The following is a 17,903-nucleotide window of genomic DNA, read 5'->3' on the forward strand; positions in this document are numbered from 1 at the left end:
TGCTGTACTTTACATTCCCATCACTATTTCGTAACTACCAGCTTGTATTTTTTAAACCCTCACCTTTTTCATCTGACAGTCACCAGTTTTGTTCTCTGTGTCTTTGAGTTCGTTTCTGCTTTATTTGTGTCTGTGTTTTGTTTTTTGGATTACACATGAGTAAATCATACAGTATTTGTCTTTCTCTGTCTGACTTATTTTTTAAATTGCTCATTTCTACCTAAACCAATCCAGAAAAAAAAATTGGCTGTATGAGTAAATGGTACACAGGAACTCTTCATATTTGCAACTTAACCTGTAAATCTAAAATTTGTTCGAAAATAAAAAGGTTATTTTAAAAAATGTAGGCTCTAATGAGGTTTCCATCACTCCATACAGATTTTTAGGAAAGGACAAATGAAAAAACATGACATTCTAGCATTAGTGATTGCTTGGACTATGCTTCTGGGTTCTTGAGTAATCGGATGTGGGCATGTAACTTCTAATTGAATATCAGTGTGATGGAGAGCAACTAATGCAAATGTGTTTTTGTTCTGAGGTATAATGTAGAAGAGAAAATATTGAGAACCACTGAATCAGATAATCATGAAGATTCTTTGTAATCTCAGGTTCTGTAGTTATGTAATTTCTAAAAAGTCTTAGGAAGGTGTTTTTTTTTTTTTAATGAAATCCACCTTTCTACTCTTTTATTTCAAAGATTCTTCCCTCTGTAAATCAATGTTTTCTTCCATATTTTAATAGATATTTCTTAAGTAATTTTAGAATGAAAGTTTAGGTGTTTTTTGTTGTTTGAGAGTTCATTTTGTTTTAGTTTTGGAAGAATTTGAAATCAGGATGGGAGGAAATCTTTGCTTGGAGCTGTGCACCATACCTACCCACTCAAATAAAATTTGGAAAGATACAGAAAAGAGAGAAATGTATATATGTTACAAGCAATATGTTTAAATCTTAATTATGAAAAATAGAGTATATGCTGTATTTTACAAAAATTTGAAACTATTTTCAGAGAAATATTTGTTTCTACTTGATACATTGCTTGTATGATATACTTGATAACATTATTTCACTAACTGAACATTTATTATCAATGGTAAAGTTGGCTTTCCTATGTTTTTAGTTTAGTGTTGACCTTTAATTTGGGAGTTTTTTTATCAAGTGTTACTTTGGACTTTTTTTTTTTTTAAGGCAAATATTATGTTCTTGGAACTGTGAATGCACCGTGTTATGCTGTGTGTTTTAAAATTTGGTTGACTCAGTTTCTACCCTCTGGAAATAAGGTTTTTTAATTTAGGATTGATGGATTAGATTGAGAGGTTCCATGAACGCTTTGAAGTTATAGGAAAAATGAGTGTTTATGTTGGTAGATGGACGAATGAGAGAGCCATAGATTTCATCATATTCTCAAAGTGGTCTGTAACCACCACCACCCCAAATTGAGCAAGGTTATGGACTTATTTAAAATGAAACAAATAAATAACATACAAAAAAACAGGTCCAAAATGAACAGGGCTACGAGCAGACTGTTAAAAAGGTATTTTTCAAATAACTTTTATTTTTAATTAGATTTATTAATTTGAGAAGGCGTTAAGTGGAGGTCCAGAGCATATTAACAGCTGCTATAGTTTCTGAAGTAGACCTGCTAGTTATTTCTGTCTATATTTGGTCTTAAATGTTTTTGTTTCTCATCTTTAAACCTTTCAGAGAGTCATAGTGTATCTTTATGAGATTAAGGATGATTGTAAATTGAAGTTATGTGGGATATTAATTTTCTTTTATTAAGGATTTGACAGTTTGATAGCTGTTGTGCTGGTCTCTAGATTATAAACGGGTATGAATATCATAGAGAATGGTGCATTATACATGGTGCTCAACAGGTCATATCCTGCTTTCAGGAGACCTACTATCTAAAAAGGAAGTATCACATGTAAATAATTACAATATAAATAGTGCTATGTACAAATTACTTTAGAAACACAGTAGAGAAGAATCATTTAACTGCCAGAGAAATCATTAAAGTCTTAGTTAAGATGTTAAGGATGATTTGAAGTTGAAAGAATTACCTTCTAGGGCTGGCAATGTGGGTAAACCCAGTATATACAGGGAGAACAAATGTGAATCTCCAGAAAGGAACAATTTATTTGAAAAAAAAGCCTTCTAGATCAAGGTTCCCCAATCCCAGTACCGCAGACCAGTATCATGGCCTGTTAGGAAATGGGCTGCACAACAGGAGGTGGGTGGTGGGCAGGTGAGCTCAGCTTCATCTGTATTTGCTGCCACTCCCCAGCATCACTGCCTCAGCTCCACTTCAGATCATCAGGCACTGAATTCCCATGGGAGTACTGGTCCCTGGTGCCAAAAAGGTTGGAGACCACTGCTCTAGATGATTCCAACAGGACTTTTTATTTGTTTCCCACTGGTAAAGCTCTAAGTGAGCAAGGTATAGTGAGAATGTAGCATAATTGAAAGACAAATCAGATTATAAAGTACTTTGGACAAAATTAAGCTCTTGAGATTCTATCTTAAAAGATATATAGAGCTGCTGAAAGACTTTTAGCAGAGAAAATACACAATCAGATTTAAAGTTTAGAAAGTTCACATCCATCTTCTTAAGACTTGAAGAATTAGAGAGAGTCAAGTCTACAGGCAGCAAGTTTAAGTAGGTTCTTGTAGTAGTTCAGGTTAAACATGCTTCATCCCTCTTGTAACAGCAATGAAAGCAAAGAAGACAGATCAAAGCTATTTAAGTAGAATAAATATGTGGTATCTAGATATGAGGAAGTAGGCAGAATCAAAGATAATTCTTAGATTGCTTATGTGGATAGACTGGTGAATGGTGATGCCCTTCACAACAATAGGTAATTCACAGTGGGGAGCAAATTTGCAGACAAGGATGATTAAATCATTTTGGGAGTAAATCATCTTCAAATCTCCGTTTTTTGGATTCTATATGACAAAATTACTAACCCTCAGTACATGTTATAGCCAGAGTCATCCTTTTAAAAGGTAAGTCAGATATATTTACATTCCTATTCAAAATCCTCCAATGGCTTTCTAGCTTGCTTAGAACAAAATCCAGAGTCCTTACTATGACTGCAAGTTCACATGTGATATACCCCTGGCTACTTATGATCTTTTCTTCTAAAACATTTTCATTCTCTCTCCTTACACTCTAGCTGTATTGGCTTCTTTGATATCCCTCGAACATCCTAAACACACACTTACCTCAGGGTTTGTGTTCACTGTATCTCTGCCTAAATATCTCTTTTCTCGAGTACTTTCATGCTTCTTGTGAAAAACCATCATTACAGTCTCTGCTCAGATACTACGGCTTTAGCAAGCTCTTTACAACTATCTTCTGTAGTCATCCCTGTCTCTCCTATCTCTTACACTACATACCACTACCTGAAACTATAATTTACACAATCAGTTTCTTTATCATCTATTATCAACAGAATATAAATTTCATGGCTCTAAGTAGCACCATTGGTTTTCCGAATAATCTCTGAGGGCTTGATAAGACATTGAAGAGAGATTTTTCATTCATATATTCAGATGACAAACCAAGCCATTTATTAAAATTTGGGGTTCTTTCTAGCCTTTTCATACTTTTCCCTCATGGAAAAATATCCAGGCCTCCCTCTCCCCAATCTTCCAATCTTGATATATTCCAATCTTATTTATATTAGTACTTCCCAAAACTTTTCTGGATTCCTTCAGCTAAAATTGATTCTATCTTCCTTTGCATATTCCTTTGGCTACTGTTAACATTCTAATACATATAATAATTATCTGTCTCCAATCAAACTAAGTTTAATAGAGTAGCATTGTAACTGATTAATTATTAAATAATTGAGGTAATTATTAAACTGATTATTTTCACTGGTGTGACAAAAATTTAACACTTGCAAAATAAGCCATAAATATGTGATAGAAAAATAAAGATAATGTTGGTTTATTTATTTCTGAAAGCTATGTGTATGACGTCTTTTATTGTAATATCCCACTATGATTTGCAAAACAAAAATAATTATTTTTTATAAAATAAATATAATTTGAAAATATAAAATTTATGCTTTTTATTTATAATTGTAAAATATCGTGCATTCAAAATATAACTATCAGGCATTGTAGAGTGCTAATTATCAATAGGTAATTAGGTGAACCATATGAAATTGCTGTTCAAAATTAGTCAGACATTGGCATTTTCATTCAGTTCAATCGAATGTATGTAAAAATTTTCCCGAAGTTTTAGCATAAAAGCTAGTATTTCTCTACTACATAAACCAGTCCATATATTTTGGGCCTGCCTTATCTCTTACCTTGAACAGATTAGGTGCTCAATAAGAAATCAGATGAATGCTCGAAAGTATAAAACTGGCAGTAAAAATTTATTGGATGCTGAGAAGTATAAGACTGACGTGTAGTAACTATAAATTACTTGTGACAGGTAATTTCTAATGCCAATTTCATCATACTTTGACATCTGTGCATATCTTCCAGAAATCTGTGTGGGGAAATTCATCTACTTTTGAAATGAAGTACAAGTGCTCTATCTTGCATGTTGAATTGAAATAGTTATGAAAGGTGTATATCTGAAGAAGTAAATGACAAACTACTATCTTTTCACATAGTGACAAAATAATAAGAGTTGCTTAGTTGAAAAGTATAGTATTAGATAGTTAATATTTAGTTTACACTAAACTATTAAAATAGGATAATCATGATTTTTATTGCTCTAAAAGAGAACATTTTAATGTGCTAGGCAATATAATTTTTGTTTTATCTAATGCATACAAAAGCTTTATGTTTTAGAGAGTGGTATCCCCATTTACCTAATTTCATCAAGGAACCTAAAGCTTGCAGAAGATAGGTAACCAACCCAAATTTACCAATATATAAAGATTTGAGCCCAAGTCTATCTATCTAATTGCAAAACATATTCGTCCCATTAAATTAGGAGCTTTGGAATACTAAGTTTTTCTCTTACTCTGATCTGATCTCAAAGAAATAGAAAAGTTGTTTCATATCTTCAGTTTGTTTAATGCTCTTAATACTGGATAGGAGGAGGAATTAAGTAAGAAAAAAGTATTTTCATTTTAAATTTGGAAGGTGAGCAGTGTATTCATAAAAGCATATATAATAGTTATAAACATCAGATTCAAGATAATATTCTTAATGATAAAGTATAATTAACAAATATTGTGTGTGTGTGTGTGTGTGTGTGTGCACACGTCCACATCTTCATGGTGTAAATTAATATTTAGGAGACTCGGTAAACCATTTGAGTCTAATTCCTTAGTATGAATCTAAATATTTAATAAAGAACAAAATCTGACTAGACGGTCATAAATTTACTAATTGCTTTTTCCTCCACTGTATATTAACCTACTTTGGTATTTAACATATTTTAGCTCACTTTTTTTCCTTATATAATTGGAATATTATTTCTCCCACCATATACATCTCTCTCCACCCTGCACTTTATTTAGTGTCATAGTACGGTGTGGATATTTGACTTATTGAAATGATGCTGCGCATCTGATGCTAGTCTCTTAGTTTCTAGTCTTGAGTCTCCTGGAGAATACAGGTTGAGTGTATGCTATTTTATTTCCAAATTAATAGTGACTGCCTTAGAGATACTTGAATAATATGCAAAAATTGGCTTGTTTTGTGAATAAGTGCTTTCTAACTTGATGCTCATTTTTATTATTCCTTTTTTCATTTTTATTATTCCTTTTTTTGTGGATTGAAGAGTACTAGACTTTGACAACCAATGTAACTAAGCAAGAGATAGCGTTAACTTCTGTTACTTGTCTCATATGAAACTTTTGAAAAAAAAATCCTAGTTTTCTGTGGCTGCAGTAATTACCCCAATTTTAGTGGCTTAAAACAACACAAATTTATTATCTTAACAACTTTGCAATTGAGAAATCTGAAACGGATCTCACTGAGCTAAAATCAAGGTATTAACAGCGGCTGTGTTCCCTTCTGGAGGATGTAGGGCGGAATTTGTTTCCTTGTTCTTTCCACCTTCTAAAGACTGCCACATTCCTTGGCGGATAGCCCTCTTCCTCTGGCTTCAAAGCCAACAATGCCAGGTTCAGTTCTCACATCAGTCTTACCTCCTCTTCTGCGCCTGCTTTCCTCTTCCACGTTTAGGGACCCTTGTGATTATATTGAGCCTCCCTGGACAATCTGGGATAATTTCTGCATTTTAAGATTGGGTGATTAACAACCTTAATTCCATCTGCTAACTCAGTCCCTTTTGCCACAGAAGGTAACATATTTACAAGGTTCCAGGGATTGGGACATGGACATCTTTGGGCAAATCATTATTGTCCTACCGCAGTTCCTGTCAGTAATATTCATTGTTGCTAAAAACTAAACTGAGATACAACAGTGTAATATTATTTTACTTAATTTCGGACCATTAAGTCTTGACTAGTTTAGAAGAGATGACTAGTTTATTCACTTATAACTTCCACTCTAGCTTTATTAAGGTCTCACTTTTTTGACATTCAAGAATTTCAAAGGAACTTTTTCATCACTAGTGTTAAATGCTGTTTCCTTTAACAGAATTTAAGGGAACATAAATAGTATCTATGATTAGCTGTTTTTAAAATGTACCTCCATATGTGAAGCTCCATGAAAATTTAACTCTAATGTAATGGAAGAGGAATAGGTTTTCTAAAATCTTTAGGCTTAGTCACTGAGGTATCCATCACATACAGTGCTTCTGACTAAGAATTATTGACTATGGTACAGGAAAATTCTTTGTATTTCGTGTAAAGCAAAGAAAGAAAATTACAAATGTTATTTTGGATATTTTTAAACAGTAATAAGACTCACCAAATTGTCTTAACGAATGGAATTGCTTTTCTCTTTAATCACCCAATCCCCTTGATAAGTTTTTAAAATAAAGTGTATTTATGTCATAGTGTTCATGGTGTTCTTTTAACTGTTGTTTTTCATCTGTTGATACCAATTTATCTTATTTAGAAGCTATGAAAATGTTTTGTCTCTCTGCTTACATTTTCAAACTTATTTTTAATAGGATCGGAAACTGCATGGCACAGCTCAGCAGCTACTCCAGGACAGCAAGACAAAAATAGAAGTGATACGAATGCAGATTCTTCAGGCAGTCCAGACCAATGAACTGGCTTTTGATAATGGTGATGGAATAGAAATAAACTGTCATTATTATTATGGGCATGTGGTGCTAGATAAATTTTATGTAAGAAACTAGTGTTATCAAAAGTCGAAAGTCCACTTTTCGAGGACCCCAAGAGGTGTCGGTTTTTTTGTTTTTTTTTTTTTTTTTGGTTTTTTTTTTCCCGAGTTCCGTGTGGCGACACGAGTTACGAGACCGGAAGTGAACATTCACCGCGCAAGCTTTATTCTATGGCCAGAGACAGGAGAAGCGGGAGCGCAGCTCTCAAATCAGCTTCTCCCTTAGCTGTGGGGAGGTGGCTAAAAGAATAGAAAAAATGAAGGGGAGGTTTAGGTAAACAGCTAGGAAGAGTATTCATGGCTTTTCCGGGGATAGGAGGGAAAGGGCGGAGGCTTTTTCCGGTTTCAAGGTTCCACCCTCCTCTTTTGTTGTTCACGATTTTGCCCAGCAGTCGTCGGCCATTGTCCAGCAGTCATGGCGGTGAGAGGTATGTTCTTTAGCATAGAGGTGATATTGGCGGTGAAAGGTATGTTCTTTAGCATAGAGGTTATATTGGCGGTGAGAGGTATGTTCTTTAGCATAGAGGTTATATTATAATAAGTTTTAAGATTTGGGGGAGGTCATTTAGACAGTGATCTTGGTTTCGACTGGTTTCAGCAAGTCTCCACAAGCCTCCCTGTTACCAGAGATGAGAGGTTCAGCCAAGCCCTAAAGGCCTATCACTGGGTAACAGAAGCAGTAGTTTAAAATTGAGGAGGAGGAAGTATTATGTTTTTTTTTTATTAAATTTTTACCTTTGAGTTTTGATCTAAAGAAGGCTCTCAGTATCATACGATAAGTATTACCTCAGTGTTTATTGCCTTACGGACTAACTTTTGTTTTAACGTTGTTAGAATTCATTTCTTTTTCATCAGTTTTAATCACTGCATATTTGAAAGTCAAGTAAATGGTTCGATTAAATTTTCTCTTTTTTTCTCCTCTAGCAAAACCTGTCATAAGCCCTCTTGAACTTCGGTTGGAAGAATTAAGGCATCATTTTACGATAGAGTTTGCAGTAGCAGAAGGTGCAAAGAATGTAATGAAATTACTCGGCTCAGGAAAAGTAACAGACAGAAAAGCACTTTCAGAAGTAATTTTAAATAAAAATTTTAACTTAATATATTATTCAAAGATTGTAGTTATTTAAATAACAATTGTATTTTCTCTGTTAAAGGCTCAAGCAAGATTTAATGAATCAAGTCAGAAATTGGACCTTTTAAAGTATTCATTAGAACAAAGATTAAATGAACTTCCGAAGAATCATCCCAAAAGCAGTATCATTATTGAGGAGCTTTCCCTTGTTGCATCACCAACGCTAAGTCCACGCCAAAGTATGATATCTACACAAAACCAATATAGTACACTATCCAAACCAGCAGCACTAACAGGTATGTTGCACATATTTTCTGATTATTTTTGGTGTTTGAGACTACATCTGGTAGTGATTTAAATCAATAAAAAACACAGATTTTTAAAATATTGTGATAAGATTCACATAACATAAAATTTATTATTTTAACCATTTAAAAATATTCAATTCAGAAGCATTGGTATATTTACAGTGTTGTACCACTATTTAGTTCCAGAGTATTTTCATTATCCCAGAAGGAAAACCTATACCCATCAAGTAGTACTCCCTATTCTCTCTTCCTTTCAGTTCCTGGCAACCAGTGTTGGCTTTTTGTCTCTCTAGATTTGTCTATTCTAGATATTTCTTATAAATGAAATTATATAATTTGTGACCTTCTGTGTCTAGCTTCTTTCATTTAGTGTATTGTTTTCAAGGTTCATTCTTATTGTAATATGTATCAGCATTTCATTCTTTTTATGGCTAAATAATACTCCAGTTTATGCGTATATAGCATATTGCTTATATATTCATCAGTTACTGATTTCACCTTTTGACTTGTAGTGTTGCTATGAACATTTGTGTACAGGTTTTTTTTTTTTTTTTGAACATCTATTTTCAGTTATTTTGGATATATACCTAGGAGTACTAGGTCCTGTGGTAATTTTATGTTCATATTTTTAAGGAACCATCAAACTATTTTCCACAGCAGCTGCATCATTCCTCGGCAGCACTGTATGAAGATTCCATTTTCTCCACATCCTCATCAACACTTTTTTTAACCCTTTTTGCATTTAGAAAAAAAAGTGCATCTCACATAGGAATGCTACATTTTCCAACATTTGACGTTTTCGGTGATTGAACTACTAAAGACAGTGCTAAAAATAGAATGATGTCATTTGTTTCCAAAGACTATTGATGTACTAGAGCAATGCAAAAATAATAATAAAAGCGAGATATTTCATGGCAAACTTTGGGGGTAAGGTTAGGGCTATAATCTGTGAGTTATCTCGGGGCAAATGGGAAAAGCGCTAATTACCATCCTAGTAGGTCTATTATTGAAAGTGGGGGTAGTGAGAGCTTCAACAAATTTTGTAGATTTGCCTATTTGTCCTTTTTTACATAAGTTTTTGCTTCATATTTTCAGCCTTTCTTAAGCGCATACATGTTTATAATTTTTATGTCTTCTTGATGGAATGACACTTTTATCAAAATGTAATGTCTTTATAACAAATTTGGGTTTAAAGCCTATTTTGTCTCATATTAATATAGCTACTCCAGCTCTTTTGATGACTATTTCCATTGAATATCTTTTTTTGTCTTTCCACTTTCAATCTGTTTGTGTCTTTGTATATAAAATAAGTCTCTTTTAGATATTTGGGTCATGTTTCTTTTTGTCATTTCTGCCACTCTCTGCTTTTTATTTGAACAGTTTAATCCATGTATGTTTAGGGTAATTACTAATAAGGTACAATGCAATTCTGATGCTAACTACGCAGAGTTAGGACAAATTTCATAGTTAATAGCTCAGTTTCCCACAAGACTGCCCTCATTTCAGACACAGGCTGCAAGCCTGGAGTTTCCTTCAACCGCCTGTACTTCTGACCAACTGGATACAAATTCAGGGGTTCCCACTACCACTTCAAGCTCAGTAATTTTGTAGAACAACTCAGAGGACCCAGGAAAGCTCTATCTGTACAATTACAGTTTTCTTATAAAGGATACAAATTAGGACCAATCAAAAGAAAAGATAAATAGGGAGAGGTCTGGTAGGGTCCTAAATATGAAGCTTTCTTGTCCTCGGCATCTGTTACTCTCTCAGCACGTTTTCTGTCACAAACCAGGACTCTCACTTTAATTATGAGTATCTAGAGTTTTTATTGTGGTTTCATTACAGTGGAATAATTGAATGAATCATCGGCCACTTGTTTGAAATCAGTCTCCAGGCCTTCGTCCCTCTCTGAAGGCTAGGAGGTCAGGCTGATATGTGGCTCAAAGTAACAGCCCTTTAATTATATGGTTGGTCTTTCAGGTGTATCCAGTGCCCCTACCCTAAACCGGTCTAGCGACCCACCATAAGTCACTTTATTTGTATAAACTTAAGTGTGGTCTGAGGGGCTCACTATGAATAACAAAGACACTGCTCTCACTGGGACAGTTACAAGGGTTTAGACTCTTATTTTCAGAAACTAGTGACAAAAACCAGCCAAATTCTTTATTTTACAACAAAAAGGCTTATTTCTGCCATTTTGTGATTTGTTTTCTATTAGTCTTTATTTTTTTTTTTTTCCTGAATTCCTTTGATACTTCTTTTTTTGTGTGTTCCATTGAGTTTTTCTAGTTTACCTTTCTGATTCTTTCCTTGGATTTTTTTTTTTCTGTATATCTTTAAGTTATTTTCTTAGTGGTTACCCTGTTGATTACAAATACCATCCTAAATTTATAACAACCTTGTTTGAACTGATACCCACTTATCTTCAATAGCATACAAAAATTCTACTCCTATAGAGCTGTGCCTCCCTGTCTTTATATTGTCACAGATTGTCTTTATACTTTGTGTGTCTGTTAGCATAGACTATAATTACTGTGTTATACATTTGTCTTTTAATTTATAAAGAAACAGTTACAAATCAAAAATACAGTAATAGCTTTTGTATTTACTTATAAACTAGTTTTATTGGTGTTATTTTTTCTGATTTTAAGTTATTGTCTAGTGTCCTTTCATTTCAATCTGAATGACTTCTTTTAGCAGATCTACTACTGACAGATTCTCTTACCTTTTGTTTATCTAGGAATCTTATTTTCTCCTTCATTTGAGGAATAGTTTTGCCATATGCAGATTTTCAGGTTGACAAGTTGTTTTGTTTTTTTTTTTTCTTTCAGCACATTAAAAATGTCATACCAATTCTTTCTGGCATTTATACTTCTGATGAAAAATAGGCTTTTAATCATATTGAGAATTTCTCATTATTGATGAGTTGCTTCTCTCTTGCTGCTTTCAAAATTCTTTGTCATTATTTTTTCACAGTTTCATAATGTGTCTCAAAATGATAATCTTTTTTGAGTTTATTCTACTTGGATTCTTTGAGCTTCTTCATGTGTACATCTATGTCTTTCATCAACTCTGGGGAATTTTGGCCATTGTTTCTTCACATATTCTTTCTGTGATTTCCTCTCTCTTCTCTCCTTATGAGACTCTCATGTGTATTTTTGTATTTTCTTCATGGTATCCCACAGGTTGCTTAGTCTCTTTTTCCTTTTTTTGTTTGTTTTTGAGAAAAAAACAAATGTTTATTGATATACAAACATGGGGGGATAGGGCAGAGACCATACATAAACACAAAAACAACCATTAGCTCTCATGGATATCAGAAATTACAAGGGTGAGGCAAGCATCAGGCGTCAGAGTCTTCCAAGTAGCAAGCAGCACCCATGAACTCTGTCCACAAACACATCATGTCTCTCTGGTTTCAACCACCAAGAGCTCTTCCAAAAACTTGGCTTTCATATTGCTCCAAAAGGTGATCTTATAAAGACCCTTAAAATAATCAAACCTTGTGACAAATTGGTTAGGTCAGTGGCAAACCATCTTTAATTCTGTTAATGTTTACCTCCTGATTTGTTTTGTTTAGTTTTACTTTTAAATGGGAACATACACATTTATTGTTATATCTTATCAATCAGTTTATTCTTTTATCATTATAAGTATTTCTTTTTATTTCTAAAAGTACTCTTTGACTTGCAGTTTACTTTGTCTATTAGTAGTAGATCTATACCAGCCTCATTCATAAAGTAACCTAGTGAATTTTTTCCATCCTTTTATTTTCAATCTGTTGAGGGTTTTTATTTATTTATTTATTTAAAGTGAAATATTTTATACATCATGTTGGTGGCTCCTTTCTTGTTATCTACCCTGAAAATCTAATTGAATTTATTAGTCCACAATGTTGTGTTTTTGTTTTTGTTTTTAAGAGCGTTATTTATATAATCATCCCTCAGTATCCTTGAGATTTGTTCTAGGACTCCCTGCAGATACAACATTCCGAAGATACTCAGATCTTTTATATAAAATGATACAGTATTTGCATATAACCTCCAAATGCAGAGAGTCAACTGTATACATAAACTGCGCATTTTCAATGTGTAGAATTTGAAAACTTTTGACATATCAACCCTAGAGGTTTCCATGTACCCTTTATGAACTTTCCTTGTACTGTTATTTTTGACGTGTATTTAATTCTGCAGTCTTGTTTGAAAAGCATTTACTCTTTTTTCTGTTCATATCCTATATAGCCTTTTAGTTATTCTAGTATGTGTGTGTTTGTGTTTATTTATTGTTTGCTTTAGAGATTTAGGTATACATATTGAACTACTATTAGTCTGTGATCAACAACATATTCTCTTACCTCCAAATCAGTTGAAGGATTTTATGAAGAAATTTTTACAAATCCTTCCACTCCTCCCTTTTGTATTCTTGTTCTAATATGTTTCACTTCTCTATATGCGTTAGAAATCTACACCCTTGAGTATTATTTCTACTTTAAAGAGCTAAGAGCTTTGAGGCTATAGTTTACTTTTTTCAGAGTATTTTTCTCAAAAACAAAACAAAACATTGCCTGTATTTAGTGATCCATTTATTCTTTGTTTTTTTCTTTTTGTTATACTTGAGATTTTTCTCTGTTATAATTTCCCTTTAGCCCATAAAATATCTTTTAGCATTTACTGTATAAAGATGCATTAGAGCCTAATTCTTTCACTTTTTTCCTATATGTTTGACCTTTATTTTTAAAGAATATTACCAATGGATATAGAAATCTATTTTTTTTTCCTTTCAAAATATGATTTAATTTTCTTCTGGCTTCCATATTTCTATGGAATTCTTAATAGTGTTTCTGGGATTCTTATCAATGTTTCTCTTCAGAGAATGTTCCTCATTCCTTAGCTTCTCTGATAATGTAGAATCATGTTTACTTTTCTTCATTTTCCTTTTTTCTTTCTAAACTGGGTGCTTTCAATTGATCTGTCTTCAAGTTTGCTGATTCTTCTGCCTGCTTAACTCTGATGTTGAACCTCTCTAGTAAATTTTTTAAATTTTAGTCATTGTACTTTTCAGCTCCATAACTTCTACTTGGTTCCTATTTATACATTGTATATCTTTATTAACATTCTCTTTTTGCTGAAGCATCATTCTCCTTTTTTTCTATTGGTTTCTTTTAGGTCTTTGACTATGTGTAAGCCAGTTGATAAAGTCTTTGTCTAATAAATCAATGTCTTGGCTTCCTCAGGGACAGTTTCTCTTCATTTCTGCTTTTATTATGTGCCAGCCATACTTTCTTATTTCTGTGGTTGCCTCATAATTTTTTATTGAAAATCAGATGTAATGAATATTATGTGTAACTCTAGAATATATTCCCCTTCCCTAGAATCTCTTGCCGTTTATAATAGGTATGTAGTTATTAAAATGACTTTAATGAACTATTTTTTAAAGACAGTATTTTTTGATTTTTTAATGTCTGCAGACAAAACAAACAAACTGTGCCCTGTCTTTGCAGCTGGGCTTTGTGTTTGTGTACTGGGACATACCTTCAACATTCACCCAGGTGTTTTACAATCCTGCTTTCTCTTGCACAGAGCTTGAAGATCAGCCAGATGCAAGAGTGTAGGGCCTTTTCAAGTCTCTTCTGAGGATGCCTCCTTTTTGTTCCTAACCTTCTACTAGTAGTTTCCCAGTAATATGTGGAAGCATTACAAAGCCTTTATACCACAAAACATCTCACTCCTAAGTTTTTCCTCCAAAACTCTTTGAGATGCCTGTTGTTTGTCTTAACTCATGTACTTTGCCTTAGGCTGCAGGGGATGAGTCATTTGCTCTTAAATGCCTTCCCCTTATCTCTTTCTCTACCCTGAGATATTTCATATTTGAGTGAAAAAAAAGGCAAGCCCTTTGTGTTAGTCCTTCAAGGAGCCCTTAGACTGCTGAAAGCAGGGAGCCACAGTGTTTTGAGAATGAGGTCTTCTCCACTCCGTCCAGCACCAGGAGCCTGGACCAGGAATACAGGCTGCTATCTTCAAGACCACCAAGCTGTTTGGAGGTGGGGGAGGGGGTGGTGAGGCAAAGGTAAGTTAAACTGGCACAGAGCTCTCCTACTGAATATTCATTGCCTTTTTTGATTAAGCATTTACTTGGTTATAGTCAACTGTTGCCTATTTTCCAGATTTCTGACAATGTTTGTTCTAAAAGTTTCAGCTAGGTTTTTTGTTTGTTTATTTTGTTCCTGTGTTTTTGTGGAGAAACTGCCTTTGGACTTTGCTATACCACTATTTTCTCAACCATCACCTACAAAGATTTTTATGGCCCATTTGAATATGACATTTTTGTTACATGGATTTCTCTGCTTCAGAAATCCTTAAATTATCAATATGAATGTCCACAAGGCTTTACCTTAAAAATAATGTCATTCAATATTTAAAGATACAGAAGTATTCTTCATACTAGCACATTCTAGTAGCTTTGGATATCATTAATCAATTTTATACTATGGCAGATTTCTATATTAAAACTTGAAGGACAAATTTAACACTTAAACTGTACTGTTACCACTATTAGGGTCCATCTAAACCTGCAGTTACCAAATTGAATTCCTAAGTCAGAGGCACCCTGGGATGCCAAAATGAGTTCACAGGGATACAACAGAATATTTTAAGATTTTAGGGAAAATACAGTGTTACTTCACTTGACTACAGTCACCATTCTCACACTAGCTCAAGGTAGTTACAGTTTCAGCATTAGATGGCACTATATTCCTTTCAGTAATGTCATTTATTGATGAAGCTGGGTTTTCCTTCATTGCTGTCATAAGAAATGCCATTGAAAAATCATTGTGAAATAGACAGTAAGGGTGGCAGTTTCCAATCTAATTCCAAAGACTGAGCCATTGTACAGTTCTTAGCACATATACACATCCCCCTTAGGAATTAACTGTGGTTATTTAAAATTGAAATAAGGTTACTTTTTCTTTCAAGTTATGTATATTATGTTTTCTTCGAATAGTTTTTAATTTTTTACAATATCCAATGAAACTGAACTGTTAGGTATATTTTTCAAACTAAGGAGCACAGTGAAAAAATTGATATACTAGGGTACTGTGAAATGAGAAAGCTTGCAAACCTCTGGTATAAACCTTTCATTTTATTTAAAATGTTTTAAATATTTACTATTTAAAGCTTTTTTTAAATCTTCCTAGCCACATCTTCTATAATTCCTACCATGAAACTTTTATCACAATTAAACTGGTTTGTGCACAGTGCTTGTTGAATGCCTTTACCTTATTATCTATCTACTTTTAATGTATTTTTTAAAATAAAACTGAAATATAGACCTGTGAGAAACAAAAACTTTGTCATCTACCTACATGTAACCCTGGCCCCTAACACAGAACGCTTTATACATTCGGCAGATAGAGTAGTCTCCCCTTATCTGAAGTTAATATGTTCCAAGACCCCCAGTGGATGTCTGAAACCACAGATAGAACTGAATCCTATATACACTGTATTTTTTTCCTGTACATACATACCTATGATAAAGTTTAATTTATAAATTAAGCACAGGAAGAGATTCACAACAATAACTAATAGTAAATAGAACAATTACCGTAATAAAATGTAATAAAATTTATGTGAATGTGGTATTTCTCCCTCACTCCTGCACCCTTTTTCTAACTCTTTAAAAATATCTTATTGTACTATACTCACCCTTCTTTTTGTAATGTGAGGTGATAAAATTCCAAATCTGTTCCCGAATGTGTATAACCATTTCTTACTTGCAGTAAGTGGCTTGGTATCACTCATTTCAGGGGATCCCTTTCTGCAGTCACATGATAAAGGCTCAGTACTTGTGCAACATGTGCTATTAGTTGGAACATGTTTTCCGTTCATGTCTCTGCCCACAAAGTTAATGCCTTTCCCATCTTATCTAAGCACTTAGCACGCACTACGGCCATAACTTTTGCAGTTTGAGGTGGAACAGCAAAACTAGCACAAAATTTTTTTTTCTTGCAGTTTTACATGTAGATTTGTTCTTATAGATCTCAGCATACAGTTCTCTTCCTTAAGTTGAAAACTTTCACCTTTTCACATAGAGGAAGCACTTTGGCATATCTGAATTTCCACCATCACTACCCTTGTACCCTTGCACTTTGGGACCTTGCACTTAAGTAAAATAAGGTTTACTTGGACACATCCCAGGTAGGAAGGTGCAAAATTTTATCATGTGACTCAGAATACTGCACAATTTAAGATTTATGAATTTTTATTCCTGAAATTTTTCATTTAATGTATTTAAGACTGAGGTTGGCAGGTAATTGATACCATGGAAAGCGAAACTGCAGATAAGGGAGCACTACTGTGCTTGGTAAATATTATTTAATAATAAAGCAGGGACTATAACTTATCTAAGTTTCACTATCTTATGTGCTGAACACATCATTAATATTCCAGAATTTCTGAATGATTCATTGATTAAAATGTTTGTCAAATATTTGGAAATTAACAATATTTCTAGAAAATAATTACAGCCATGTTTCAGGAAGTAATTTGATACTGCTAGAAATTTTTTCCTTTTCTATTCTAATCTGCTTCTCCAATCCTTTAACCTCTTTTAAGTTCTGCCTTCCTTTTTCTTCATTCTTTTAGTGAACTTTATTCAGTTAGATAAATCTCCAGTCTGAAAGAAGTATATTACAATTCTTAAGATATTTTGTTTTTTAAAAAAAAGTTAAGTTTCTACTGTACCTTAAACTAGGAAGAGAAATAGTACTTGTATTAATAAAGGACTAAAACATGCTGAAGGATTAGCATGGATAAGTAGTATGAGCATTTACCATCACAAGTTTTTCACTGAATGCTATTATTTATGGTTTATTTCATTTATACTCTAATTTATTTTGTCGTATGATTATAATACTGAAATTTGCATGTTTGTTGCTACTTTGACATAAGATGTAATTGAATCTTTTTGGTTTATATTTTGAGATATTTACTAGTTTTTATAAAAGGTTGTCTCAAACTGTTATTCAGTTGTAGCAAGACAGAATGCCAAATTAATAAAATGGATATAAAATAGTTCTTCAAGAAAGTTAAATAAAAATGCATTTACTTCTTCTAATGGAATTCATAGGTACTGCTTATAAATATCAACATTTCCCTCTTAGATTTGCTTGCCTTAAATTTTTCATATTGTAAGTTATAAAAATAAAAAAGTAATTTTAAGCTATTTCTAACATATGATTATGTGCAGTTTCAATTATTACCTCATGAAAGAAACTTCTAGATGCTTAACAAACATCC

At 33.3% G+C, this 17,903-nt stretch overlaps 1 protein-coding gene across 2 annotated transcripts in view; it reads left to right on the forward strand.

Annotated features, from left to right (window-relative positions):
• PKN2 (protein kinase N2) overlaps window positions 1-17,903 on the forward strand; it is a 116,336-nt gene that overhangs the window by 59,168 nt on the left and 39,265 nt on the right. For both annotated transcript variants that reach the window (XM_016148511.2, XM_016148513.2), the window contains exons 4-6: window positions 7,055-7,172; window positions 8,155-8,300; window positions 8,385-8,598. In XM_016148511.2, coding sequence (XP_016003997.2) covers window positions 7,055-7,172; window positions 8,155-8,300; window positions 8,385-8,598 — 478 coding nt within the window. The remainder of the gene's footprint in view (window positions 1-7,054; window positions 7,173-8,154; window positions 8,301-8,384; window positions 8,599-17,903) is intronic.

Source organism: Rousettus aegyptiacus, unplaced genomic scaffold (assembly GCF_014176215.1).
Source record: "Rousettus aegyptiacus isolate mRouAeg1 unplaced genomic scaffold, mRouAeg1.p scaffold_m13_p_1, whole genome shotgun sequence".
NCBI lineage: Eukaryota > Metazoa > Chordata > Mammalia > Chiroptera > Pteropodidae > Rousettus > Rousettus aegyptiacus.